This window comes from Coloeus monedula (genome assembly GCF_965178545.1).
Source record: "Coloeus monedula genome assembly, chromosome: Z".
Lineage (NCBI taxonomy): Eukaryota > Metazoa > Chordata > Aves > Passeriformes > Corvidae > Coloeus > Coloeus monedula.
Window position 1 is genome coordinate 7,016,929 of NC_138822.1, and position 12,821 is coordinate 7,029,749.

At 43.1% G+C, this 12,821-nt stretch overlaps 1 protein-coding gene across 2 annotated transcripts in view; it reads right to left on the minus strand.

The window, feature by feature from the left end:
* The window catches only part of TEK (TEK receptor tyrosine kinase), a 45,532-nt gene that overhangs the window by 15,225 nt on the left and 17,486 nt on the right, over nt 1–12,821 (minus strand). For both annotated transcript variants that reach the window (XM_082301000.1, XM_082300999.1), the window contains exons 3-9: nt 10,586–10,696; nt 6,815–6,967; nt 5,849–5,980; nt 4,540–4,680; nt 4,207–4,335; nt 3,093–3,247; nt 2,694–2,835 (exon numbers count right to left, since the gene is read on the minus strand). In XM_082301000.1, the coding sequence (XP_082157126.1) occupies nt 2,694–2,835; nt 3,093–3,247; nt 4,207–4,335; nt 4,540–4,680; nt 5,849–5,980; nt 6,815–6,967; nt 10,586–10,696 (963 nt within the window). The remainder of the gene's footprint in view (nt 1–2,693; nt 2,836–3,092; nt 3,248–4,206; nt 4,336–4,539; nt 4,681–5,848; nt 5,981–6,814; nt 6,968–10,585; nt 10,697–12,821) is intronic.

Below are 12,821 nucleotides of genomic sequence, written 5' to 3' on the forward strand. Positions count from 1 at the left end.
TGTACCCTGAGGAAGGATTACACCCGACGGCCTGATGAAACTATATTAAGTTGGATGGTCTGGATCTGGGATGCTGCAGGTGATGGTACAATTCTGGATGGCACTGAAGCGAGGCATTTGGGATCCCTGTCACATGATTTAAGTATCGACCAAGGGATGACAAGCTCTCAGTCTCTGGACACAGCTCTTAAGCAGGGTGAAGGAAATATATCTGTGCCAGGAAGATCTCCAGCTGCAGCTAAACCCCTGGAAGACATGGAACAAGGGATTCAATGCCTGAGAGAACTGGCAGTGATAGAGATCGTGTTCTCAGATGACCAAGCAATTAAGAGCCCTGACATGGTAAAATGCACACCGGTGATGTGGCTGAAACTTGCACAACACGCGCCACCAGAATATGCCCCTGCTTTAGCAGTGATGACATGGAATGATGGGGATGAGACAGTGAGTTCTATGGTGAGGAGGCTCCGGCCGTATGCAGACACTGTGCGTGGCCCAACACAAGCAAGAATTGCAGCTGTGGAAAAGAGTCTGTCAGAGACCATACAGAAGATGGAAGATAGGATGGACAAGACTCATCAGAAACTCGGGAAGGAGCTGAAAGAGGGCCTGCTCCAAATTGCCTCAGTGCAGACCAGAGGCCCTGCTACCAGAAGCAGACGTCCCATGGCTCGGGAGAGAGGGTACACCCCAAGAGTTGTGGCTCTTCTTGTTTGGCAGTGGGGAAGACATGAGGAGGTGGGATGGAAAACCAGCTTCTGTCCTGGCGTCACGGGTGCGTGAATTGAAGGATGGTAATGCTGAGAGAGGGAGTTCCACCAGAAGGGAAGTAGCTCAAGTTTCAAATGATAACCAGGACTAGAGGGGCTCTGCCTCTAGCCAGGTAGAAGCCAGGGAAAATCACGTCTTTTGGACAGTGTGGGTTCGATGGCCTGGCACATCAGAACCACAGAGATATGAAGCCTTGGTTGACACAGGCATGCAGTGCACCTTGATTCCATTGAGACATGTGGAGGCAGAACCAGTTTCTACTTCTGGAGTAACAGGTGGATCGCAGCAGTTGACACTGCTCGAAGCCGACCTGAGCCTAACTGGACAAGAGTGGAAGAAACACTCAGGGGTCCTGTGCATTCTGGGCATAGACTTCCTCTGGAGGAAGGAAAGACCTGAAGGGACTCAGGTGGGTCTTTGAATAGCTGCTGTGGAGGCAGAGGGCATTCGGCAGTTGAACACCTTGCCTGGGCTGACGGAGAATCCTTCTGCAGTCACTCCTGAAGGTAGAAGAGCAGCGAGTGCCAATTGCCACCTCGACAGTGCACTGCTGGCAGTACCGGACAAATCGAGACACTGTGATTCCCATCCACACAATGATTCGTGAGCTGGAGAGCCAAGGGGTGGTCAGCAAGGCCCACTCACCCTTCAACAGCCCCATCTGGCCTGTACGCAAGTCAGAAGGGGAACAGAGATTGACTGTGGGCTATCGTGCCTTGAATGAAGTGACTCCACCATGGAGCACTGCAGTGCCGGACATGTTGGGGCTCCAATATGAGCTGGAGTCCAAAGCAGTGAAGTGGTACGCCACTATTGACACTGCTAATGCATTTTTCTCCATTCCTCTGGCAGCAGAGTGCAGGCCTCAGTTTGCCTTCACCTGGAGGGGCGTGCAGTACACCTGGAACCAACTGCCCCAGGGGTGGAAACACAGTCCCACCATCTGCCATGGACTGATCCAGACTGCACTGGAAAAGGGTGAGGCTCCAGAACATCTGCAATACATTGATGACATCATTGTGTGGGGGAACACGGCATCAGAGGTATTTGGGAAAGGAAAGAAGATCATCCACATTCTCCTGGAAGCCAGCTCTGCCATCAAAAAGAGCAAAGTCAAGGGACCTGCCCGAGAGATCCAATTCGTAGGTGTACATATATGTATAAAAGTTTATGTTTAAAGTTGAAATGTATTAATTTGGGCATTGAGCAGACAGTATGGAATAAGGGGTGGAATGTCCTGGGGTGATGTTATGAAGCCGCTTTATTCCTTACCCATCCTCTCAATGCCCAAGGCGCTGTTTCTTTAGGCTGGACCCGGGGCCGGGGCCACAGGACCGAGTGCGGGGCAGGTGAACGGCCGGGCCCAGCGGCTCGGGGGCTCTGGGGGCTCGGGAGGGAGTGCGCCGGGAGCGCTGTGCTGCTCTTTGGGTTTCCTTTGTGTTCCAGCTAGTGGGAGAAAGGTTCTGCTGGGTTTTTTTATCTTGTTCTTTTTCCCTTCCCTTGCCTCACTGCCTCCCTTCCCTCCTTGCCGGTCCGGGGAGCCTGCAGGTGGCCCCGGCAGGCCCGCAGGGTGGCCCCGGGTGGTCTGAGCCCGCGTGTCTGTTCCCTCTCCGGGAATTTGTTGTATTTTGAGGTTTTTTGGGTTTTTTCTGTTCTACCCTGTTTTGTTTGTGTGTTAATAAGCTGTTTTCTCCATTTTAGTTTGCCGTGACCCACTTGTCTTATTGGTGGAGGAAAAGGGGCGGCCCTTTTCCCTTTGGAGGAGACACTCACTGTGGAGTGTTTCCTCCTGAAGTTCTGTCTCCAAAACTGAGACAAGGCATTTTTCGGCAGTGCAGAGAACAGAAAGCTCAGCCACGCTAGAGTATAAAGTTGTGCTTAAAATTAGAGAGACAAAGGCTTGAAGAAATTCATGCTTTTACCTTTGACTGTAACTTGAAATGGTTTCTCTGCCATTCCTGCTACTGTCTGTACACTGCAAACCCAAGTTCCTGTATCACCGGGCAGGATTCGATTAATTCTAAACATGGCTTCAGAACGATTACTGGTAGAAATTTCATCAGGCTGAAATGACAAAAGATGTACAGAACCTGAAAAATTTGGGCATTTTGGAGTATTCCGATGATACTTTGAGTTTAGTGATATCTATAAAAAGTATCTATAATGGTCAACACCATATTTTCATATATGCTGAGAACTTCATGGGGTATCCCAGAATACCAAAATTTCATATTATGCTTGAAAAGCATAGTATGCATTCACTTCAGGTAAAATCAATAAAAACATTGGAAACAGAAGAAAGCAATTGATCAGGAGCCTACCCTTAGGACAGTTCCATCTTGTTTCAAGAGTTTGAATTCTTCAGATTTAGGAAGTGGCATCCCAGTTGCTATACAAAATGGCTTGAACTCGACGCCAGAATTGAGTTCCACAGGATCTAGTAAATTTACTATCTGAGGTGAAAAATCTGCTGAACCTACAGAAGATATATAGTACTACATCACCCTTCAAACAGACATTTAAAAAGACGGGTTTAGGTGTGCAGGCAGTGTGGGCGTCTTGGTCTGCCTTCCCTCACGTGGGCATATGCAAGAATCATGCTTAGCAACATTTTTTACATCATTTTACATATAACGTGAGAAGGAATGAGCCCTGTGTTCACTCTTCTTTCTTTTTGTGAACCTTCTCCTCTCTTCCTTGCTGACATTTTAAGTACAAACAGTCTAGCCATGGCAAAATCATGCACACATTTTGTTCTGACCTACAGTACGTACTTGCTCTCTGTTTTATCTGTTTGTAAGACCAGTCAGATCACAACAGTATAGTTGGGCTGGTTGGATCACAGTCTTACTTCTCTATTTGTTTTTGTTCTTGTAAAGTTTTACAAATCATCAGTGGATTTATCACTTTATTTATCCAGCTAAAATAATAAATGCTGAGTGCATCTTACGGATCACCTTGCCTGAATCCAATGAGACAAGGTATGTTCAGCTTTGCAAACTTTACTTTCTCTCAGAGAGACAGAGCAGTTTCAAACTCTGGTGTTGTATTAGTGTCTCAGTCATCCCTTTCAGGTCATGAAACTCATGGTATAGGAATGTATGCAGACAAATAAGAGGGAGGTAATGGTAAAATACCATGAGATTATATAAAAGGCTGGATGTGCAACTTTTGTCAGGGATTGATGTTAAGATCAGTCAAACCCGATGGAGTAAAGCTTGAAAATCTACCTCTAATGAAAGCAAAATCAGATTAAATGCAACATATAGGTCAGAGGCTTAAAAATACTGTATTGCAATAAGGCTGTACAGAAGTGTCTGGGCCCCTGGAAAGTAGTGGGCAGGGCAAGAATACCAGCCTGGAGTGGTAATGCTGTACCAGCATTAATATCTGTTTCAGTTACACTGGAAACAACCATTTACTACTTTTCTTTACCTTTTTTTTCACATTGCAGACCATGCCATCCAAAGGAGCAGATGCAGCCCTTAAATCTGTCACATGTTCCTCGATTGTGACAATTACATTTGAGTTTGCAATCTGACCCATAAAACCCAGGTTTGCATTCTGCAAGTACAGATGTTGCAGTTAGTGCAAAGGTACTATAAAATATGTTCCATTATTTTTCAATCTCATTACTGAAAAAAATATTTTAGATGACTGTAAAAAATACCATCTGTTATTCTCCTCTTTTGGTTTCCTTCTGTATTTCCTCTGTGCAGAACATTAAGGACCCCCTCCATTCTTTTTTTTTTTTTTTTTTTACTATACCTTTATCACATTCCAGTCCCATCCATCCTGTAGCACAAGAACAACCATATGGATCTGGTAGACAGAACATATAGTTTCTGCAGCCATAATTTTCTTTACAGGTCTCTTCACATGTTTTGCCAAATGTGTTGGCTCCACAAGCTGTTGAAGGGAGAGAGGGAAAGAATAACCCAATAGCATTGTCCACAAAAGAGCTAGTGCTTCTAATGATACAGCCTTAGACAAGAGAAAACATGAATTTAAAGTAAAAATAACACTTTGATCATTCAAATACTAGATATATTAGCAACCATAGCAACTTAAGCCACAGCTGTTCTGATAGTCAAGTACAGGCAGCAGAAACAAAAAATTTTCTCACTGTGCAGATCTGTCAGCCAAGCACCCTTGCTTTAGATCTGTGGGGACAGAGATTCAGCAATAAATTCTCTTTATAAGCCTCTTTAATATAAAATGGACAAGCAGTGCCATGAAAACCAAATATTCTTCTTAGCAGTGAATGCATGCAAAACTGCTGATGACAACATTTCTGCTTTTATGATAAGATCAGTGCTATGCTAGAGTGGTTTGGGTGTCAATTATTCCAACAGCTTAGCTCTAGCATTTTCGCTACAATTAAATAAAGTAAAAGGATACATATTTAGCAATGAACCCAAAAGTTGCTTGGAGAAGTCAAAGCAATGTGATGCCAGCTCTAACTTTTCCAGAATCCAAGCTAATTGCCACAGATGCAGATTTGCACAAACAGACATACACTGTTGATATCTCTACAGAGACAAAGCACCCTGTGAGCACATTAGCAGCTTCTTCAGAAGCAGCCAGGGAACGTGTGGCAATTTCCTAGTGCCAGTGTATCCTTAAGATGTTCTGTACCACCACGCATTTAAGTTAGTCAGCAGCACTGAGTGTACTCATTTCAAGGGAATCATAGGACAGCACAGATTGAAAGTGACCTCAAAAGACCATCTGGTCCAGCTTTCTGTGAGAAAAGAAGCCTAGAAGATATTAGGTGGTATACTGTCCAAGTGCATATTGATCAAGAAGTGTTGGAAACATTCATCTTCCCTACCAACATAGTCTCTACTAGGAGAAGAAAGAAAGAGAGAAATTAAATCTCAACTGCAAGAACAGCCAGAACAGAATTCAGGGTTCATCTCACCCAACTCTGTTCTGTCTCTACCACCAGCTGTAAATGCTGTAGCTTTCAAGAGTAAAACCGGGCTACTCCATGTGATGCTTCCCTCAATAATACGCCAGTTTCTGTTACTGAGAACAAATTAATAAGGAATCACTGAAAATATTATTTATTTACCTTTCTCACATGTTTTTCCCATAAAACCTGGAGGGCAGATGCATTCTCCAGTATCTTCATGACAAATGCCATTGTTTGTGCAGGAAGGGCAGTGGAAGCTACAGGAAGGGCCCCATTTCTCAGCTTCACATCCTTTTATGGAAAAATATAATGACATATTTGTTGTCTTCTTATTCAGTAACCCATCCAGTTGTAATATTCTTTTTAGGGCAAACAGTAAAACACATAAAAGTACAATCTATATGGACCCCCATACTCCAGCCAACCGGACAACTGTAGTTAGTAAGGTAGCAGTAGCTTCAAAATCCATTCATTCACAAAGTCTGGAAGTATCTTGTGGATATTCATGAGTGAAATGTGTGTTACCATCATAAATATTTTCTCTACAGTGTGAGATATTTGAACAGCTATCTATTTTTTCACATCAATTTTATATTTCTACCCAAGTTAACAGAATATAATTTTCTTTGTATCTGATGGACACAGCAGCATGAGCAGCAAAGTTTGTAGAATACTTAATGGAAAATATCCCAACTCATTCTTTCATCCAGTAGGAAGTGAACCTTAAGAGCTAACTAAAGCTAAGGTAGTTTGTGAAGTTATAATAATGTATGCTAAAGATGATGAACCTTAGGATGAATGAGGTTTGGATAGAACCCACCACAGGGAACAGGGAGACCCAGTGAAGAATTACCTTCTTCATTCATTCTTGGTGTTTGAAAAGCTGAGATACTGAGAAAAGAGCTAGCTGTCCTGGCAGTATCTAGGATGAGTTGAACTTAAATCTGATGGGTTTTTTTCTCTCTCAGCTGTTGACATCAATATCAGTTCATACCAAAGACTCTTGGGTAAAACTTTCTTCTGACATAATCTGATGGCAGCATATGTCAAGAAAGATTCTGGTTTCATTTCAGATTCATTTTGACTTTTAACATTTAATCATCACCACACACTAATGGAACTTACGTCTAACAATAAGCCTTGTGTAAGCAGAAGTAAAAAGGTTTCCTCCTATATATCTGGCAGAGTAAACCCCTGCATCCTGTGGCTGAACTTGAGGATAGGAAACTTCCAGTTCTCCTGGCACTTCATGCCTGGGCACAGAGTGGATGAAGGAACCTGAGGAAGGAGCACACAGATACCACAGACAGACGTCATTCGCCCTCTAAATAAAGAAATTCGTTTGCATTGGTTACTGAAGAAGTACAGGTGGGGCAAGCTAAACAGCAGAATCAATGTATTAATTATGAATTTTCTGACAACTCTTTAGCTATACTGGTTTTTCATAATTGGAGAGGTGCAAGTAGAGGAAAGATAGATCTTGAGGACATTTCGTAGATAAACAGAACAAACAACTTCACATTGAGCTTTGCTAAGAGCCTAGTGGTTAAAAGTGTTCATTTTGTTTCTTGGTCTTTTCTGAAATGAGGGATAACAATCCATAAGGATTCTAGGGTGACTGGAGTTGAAGAGCAAGTGCCAGCCAGGTCCAATTTAACCTGTCTAGCACAAAGATTTACTTAGGAGACCAAAGCAGGAAGAACTCAGCATAGCTTTATCTTTTCTTCCCAGACTTAACATATTTCTGTCTCTTCTAGGTTTTTTTCACCAAAAAGCCTGTTAATTTTATTCTAGCTTTGCTGTACTTGGTCATACATGTTTGCTAAATAAGGCAAAAGTATTTTGTCTTCTTCCAGCCCTCTGGATCACCAAGTAACAACATCTGAACATTGGTTGCTGTCAAAGAGAAGCTGCATCCATTGAACTTCAGGACCCCTTGGAATATTTCCACTCCAGTCTGTTAGAGGAAGGCTACTGCAGTCGGTCAATGCCAGGTTCAGCCAGCTCTCACTAAAATACTGTGCACATGCTCATCCACAATGTACAAACAAAGTCATCCACCAACAAACCCACACAGCACAACTGTGACTTTATGAGTACTGCATGTCTGTATGGGACTCATTAAAATAGCTTGAGTTGGAAGGAACCTGAAAGATCATCTACTTTTGAACCCCCTGCCATGGGCAGGGACACCTTACACTAGATCATGTTGCTCAGGGCCCCATCCCAACCTGGCCTTCAACACTTCCAGCGATGGAGCAACAAACACTTCTATGAGCTGCCTGTTCCAGTGACTTAGTACAGTCAGATACAAGAATTTCTTTCTTGTATCTCATCTAAACCAATCCATTTTCAGATTAAAGCCATTCCCCATTGTCTTGTCACTGTCAAAAGTCCCTCTCTAGGTTTCCTTCAGCTCCCATCAGGTACTGGAAGGCTGCAGTAGAGGTCTCCCTGTGGACTTCTCTTCTCCAGGCTGCAAATCCCAGCTTGCTCACACTAACAACCCAGACACCCTGATCCTGTTCTGACTTGCAAGCTAGAATGGCTGAATGACCATTACCAATGGTACTCTTGTGAATCAAATTGTCCTTACCTTCTACATTCCCTTACAGTTACACTGAAATGCAACAACTTTTTTCACTTTTTAAAGATTATTTAGAAGGTAAACAGCATCAGGCAGGACCTCTGCTGTCTATGACCATACATACTACCAGTTTGACTATAGCCAAATTTCAGGCAGCCTAGAAATGTAAAACTTTGCTGAGGATTATAACTAAAACAGCAGAAAGACTGTGGGTCACTTCAGTCCAAGACAGCACATGACAAACATTCTCCATGAAAACAGGACTAAATTAAAAGAACAAATAATGAAAGGGATTTTTTTTGAAACTGTGGGGCATTTTCTTCGTATCTTTTGAGTTACAAGCTGCATAACAAACTTGACAGCAAAGCTTTAAGAAAACCTTGTGCTTACAGTCTGCTAAGCAAGGCTCAATTCTTATGGCTTGTTTTCCAAGATGTTATGCCAATGTCTTAAAGCAACCCTGTTTAGCAGAACCATTTCATTGTCTAGACAGCCATTGTGAGGTTCTGTAAGGGGAAGTAGTACTTGAAACAACTGAAGTGAAAGACTGCAGCAGCTAAATATAGCAGGAGAAGCATTTTCTCTTCTTTTCCAGCTACTGTATCAGGACTTCTCAGAAATGTTGTTTCAACATCAACCTCAGCTGAAAGACTTGACCTACTGTCCAGAGTCAATCTGAGATTTTTTTCTGAATTCCCAGATGGAACCCCAGCTAAGGGGGTACCATGACGTAAGCAGTCCTGCTCCAACATCTCATCTGGTTCTTTTCTGAGAAACTGCTGACAGGAGATCACAAAATTTTCCTAGGAACCCTGAAATGACAAGTGATGGCAAACTCGTCTGCTGTGCCCTGACATAGCTGAATCTCTGAAGAGCAAAGAAACAGGTATTTGTGTAAGTCTACTTTGCCTATTGCCTCTTTAAAAGACCCCTTTTATCTATTTTATTCTTCCAGCCTGTTGAAGTGCTCCAGGTAATCAGTAACTGTGGTTGAGACTGACTTGCTGTATGAATTGTTTTGCAGTGTGTTGACAGTTCCTTACCTCATTCTGCTCTATTTACTCTCTGTTTCCTGGTGGCTCACTGTAAGATGGGCTATCAAAGATGGAGCAGTACATTACGTGTGCTTCCCACAACCATAATTTCTTGTGGTTTAATGTGGCAATCCATTTATCCGTTGTTTTTCTGATCCCATATTGTTCCCTCCCCCACTTTCCCTTGCCCCTAGCCCTGGCCATTCCCTCGGGTTCTCCCTGTTGGTTCCTGTACCCCAACTCCACCCATGTACTGCCCCTGAGCCCCTGAGAAATTCCCCCTGTGCCAGGATCAGGAGGTCTCTCTGCCTCTGGGAGTTGCCGGGACAAGATGTGACTATTAAAGGTCCTCTGAAACCCTCTTGGAGGGACCCTTCTTGCCTCCTTTGCCGTCACTGGGTTGTAGAGCTGACAGCTGGCCAGAGCAAAAGTGCAGGGCCATCTGAAAAGGACTGCGGGAGGACAGAATGGCTGCTCTGCCCTAAGTAGCCCCACTGAGCTCTCTGGGAAAGCTGCAGCTTGCTAAACTAAACCTAGCAGCTACAACAGTTTAACATTCTGACTACAAAGGCATTGTGAGTTTTAGTGACCTTTATTTTTGTATGTTTCTACAGGAGGTAGATAGCAACCTGCACATATTTCCAAGTGTCAAGCAGGAGCAACACACATCTGAACAGTGATTATATGGGATTTAGGTGCCATGCTAGATAGAAGGATTGGTGTTATACAATTTACAACCTGACTAATTCTTGTAGTTGAATGAAATAAGGATTAGATTTTGTTTACATTTTTTTCTTTCCAATAGCAGAGTACTACTGATGAATTTCTTAGCTTGGAGGGCATCATAGAAGGTAAGTGGCCTCAAAAAGCCTTTTGGAGAATGAAAGGCATGACTTGAAAAGCTGTAGAAATTCAATGAAAGATATTCTAGCTGGCCCTTCACAGTGCCACAGAAAGAAAAACAAACAAATAAACAAAGAACCTAAAACCAACCAGGCAACTACATGAGGAGATGTAGACGGAAATTAAAAAGGAAAATAAAAAACAAAGCAAAGATATTAACAGAGGATTGGGAATTTTGGTGGAAGAGAAACAGGTCAGATCAACATATTGGTTATGGCAATTCACCCCTTTAGGAAACATGAAATATATGAGGAATGATGAGTGCTACAGCTGCACAGCATGGGTATCAGCAGCAGTAACTTTAAAACAGTTACTCGGCACTCAGTTAAAACAATGATAGCAGGAAGAGACAAGACAAAAACCATTGATTACCATTCTTGTAGATCACTGCATCTTCCTCTTTTGATGCCATTCTGATGAAGGAAATGTTCACATGCTCTCCCTTATTTGCTGTAACAGTTAGTGCCACTGGGTGGAATGAAGCTGAAAACAGAAGTATGTGATAAATAGCAGTTACAGTCTCTATCTGGTCTCTGGCCCTGACAGCTGAGAATGGTTTACATCATGACCCTCACTCAGATTTTGACACCTCAATTTCTTTAGAGCGTAAAATTGTTCTTTACCACCAGCAGCCTCAACCTATGTTTTGGGAAAGACAGAGGACTTGCCTATACCCTGAAACAACAGACTGCCACTAGAACCTGAGGCATGAAAAAAATAATTGGCTTGTGGTTGAGTAACTGGAAACAGTTTCTAACTAGGAGCTCCAACTGGCTGTGAAATACTTTCCCAAGTTTCTTTATCCCTTGAGACATTTTTAAAGCAGACTGGATAAAGTACTGGAACTTGTATTGCAGGGAACAAGCTATCACTGGCAAACAAATACCTAGATGATTCAGTTCTTTTCTACTTAAGCTTCATGATGCAGAACCATTAAGATAGTTCAGGAGACCACAATCCTGCAGGGCTGGCAGGAGGTGAGGTAGGATGGAGTAGGTCGGTGTTTGTGTTAGTTCACATTATTCTGGAAATACAGAGAATGTTGGATTGCACTAAGAACCAAAGGGGAAAAAAAATCATATTCACAGGCAATGGTACTTTTACCAAAATATTCTCACCTGGAAATATGGCTTAATGAAATAAAAATTCTGTGTGAGGGACAGGTGTAGATCAGTCAGTTTTCCAGCAGGGAAATTGAAATTCATTTTCCTGCTTAAACAGAAAGGTATGCTTATACATTTGTTTGTAGATCTTGATTTAAACAGCAAAGAAAGCAGTAGATAGAAGGATTTTCCCAACATTTCTACCTTTTTCTTATCAGTACTAGTGGAAAAATGTCATCAGAAGATAACTGGGGAAGGGACAGAAAAAACCTCAAGAAATAGTTCTTTTTAAAATGAGTTTTCAATATTTGGTGAAATAAGGAGGGGCATCAATAAAACTTTCACACTAGACTTCCAGAGGGCAGACTTTGGCCTATTAAGGAGACTTACTCGGAGAGTTCCTTGGGAAGCAGCCCTTTAAAACAAAGAAGTCCAGGAAGGGTGGGCATGCTTCAAAACAGAGATCTTGAGGGCACAGGAACAGACTGTCCCTGTGTGCCAAAAGATGAGTCGACAAGGCAAATATCCAGACTGAATGGGCAAGGAGCTTATGAAGGAACTAAGGAATAAAAAGAGGATGTATCATCTTTGGAAGGAGGGTCAGGTATCTCAGGAAATATTTAAGGGGGTTGTTAGGGAATGTAGGAAAAGAATTAGAGAGGCCGAAGTTCAGTTAGAACTTAATTTGGCAACTTCTGTGAACGATAATCAAAAATGTTTTTACAAATATATTAATGGAAAAAGCAAGGGTTAGAACAACCTCGGTTCTCTACTGGATGAGGGAGGGAATTTAGTGACCACAGATAGGGAGAAGGTAGAGGTGTTTAACGCTTTCTTTGCCTCAGTCTTTATTGGAAAGACAGTTTGTCCTCAGGACAACTGTCCTGCTGGGCTGGTAGATGGTGTCAGGGAGTAGGATGGTCCCCCTGTTATCCAGGAGGAAGCAGTCAGAGAACTGCTGAGCCACTTGGATGTTCACAAATCTATGGGACGAGATGGAATCCATTCCAGGGTGATGAGGGAGCTGGCAGATGAGCTTGCGAAGCCGCTCTCCATTGTTTACCAACAGTCCTGGCTCACTGGTGAGGTTCCAGATGACTGGAAGCTGGCCAACAGGATGCCCATTCACAAGAAGGGTAGGAAGGAGGATCCTGGAAATTATAGGCCAGTCAGTCTCACCTCAGTACCCGGCAAGGTAATGGAGCAGTTTACTTTGAGTGCCATCACACAGCACCTACAGGATGGCCAGGGGATCAGACCCAGCCAGCATGGGTTTAGGAGGGGTATGTTGTGTTTGACCAACCTGATCTTCCTTTCATGACCAAGTGACCTGCCTAGTGGATGCAGGAAGGGCTGTGGATGTTGTCTACTTGGACTTCAGCAAAGCCTTTGACACTGTGTTCCACAGTAAACTCCTGGAAAAGCTGACAGCCCACGGCTTGGACAGGAGCATTCTTTTCTGGGTTAAGAACTGGATGGATGGCCAGGCCCAGAGAGTGGTGGTG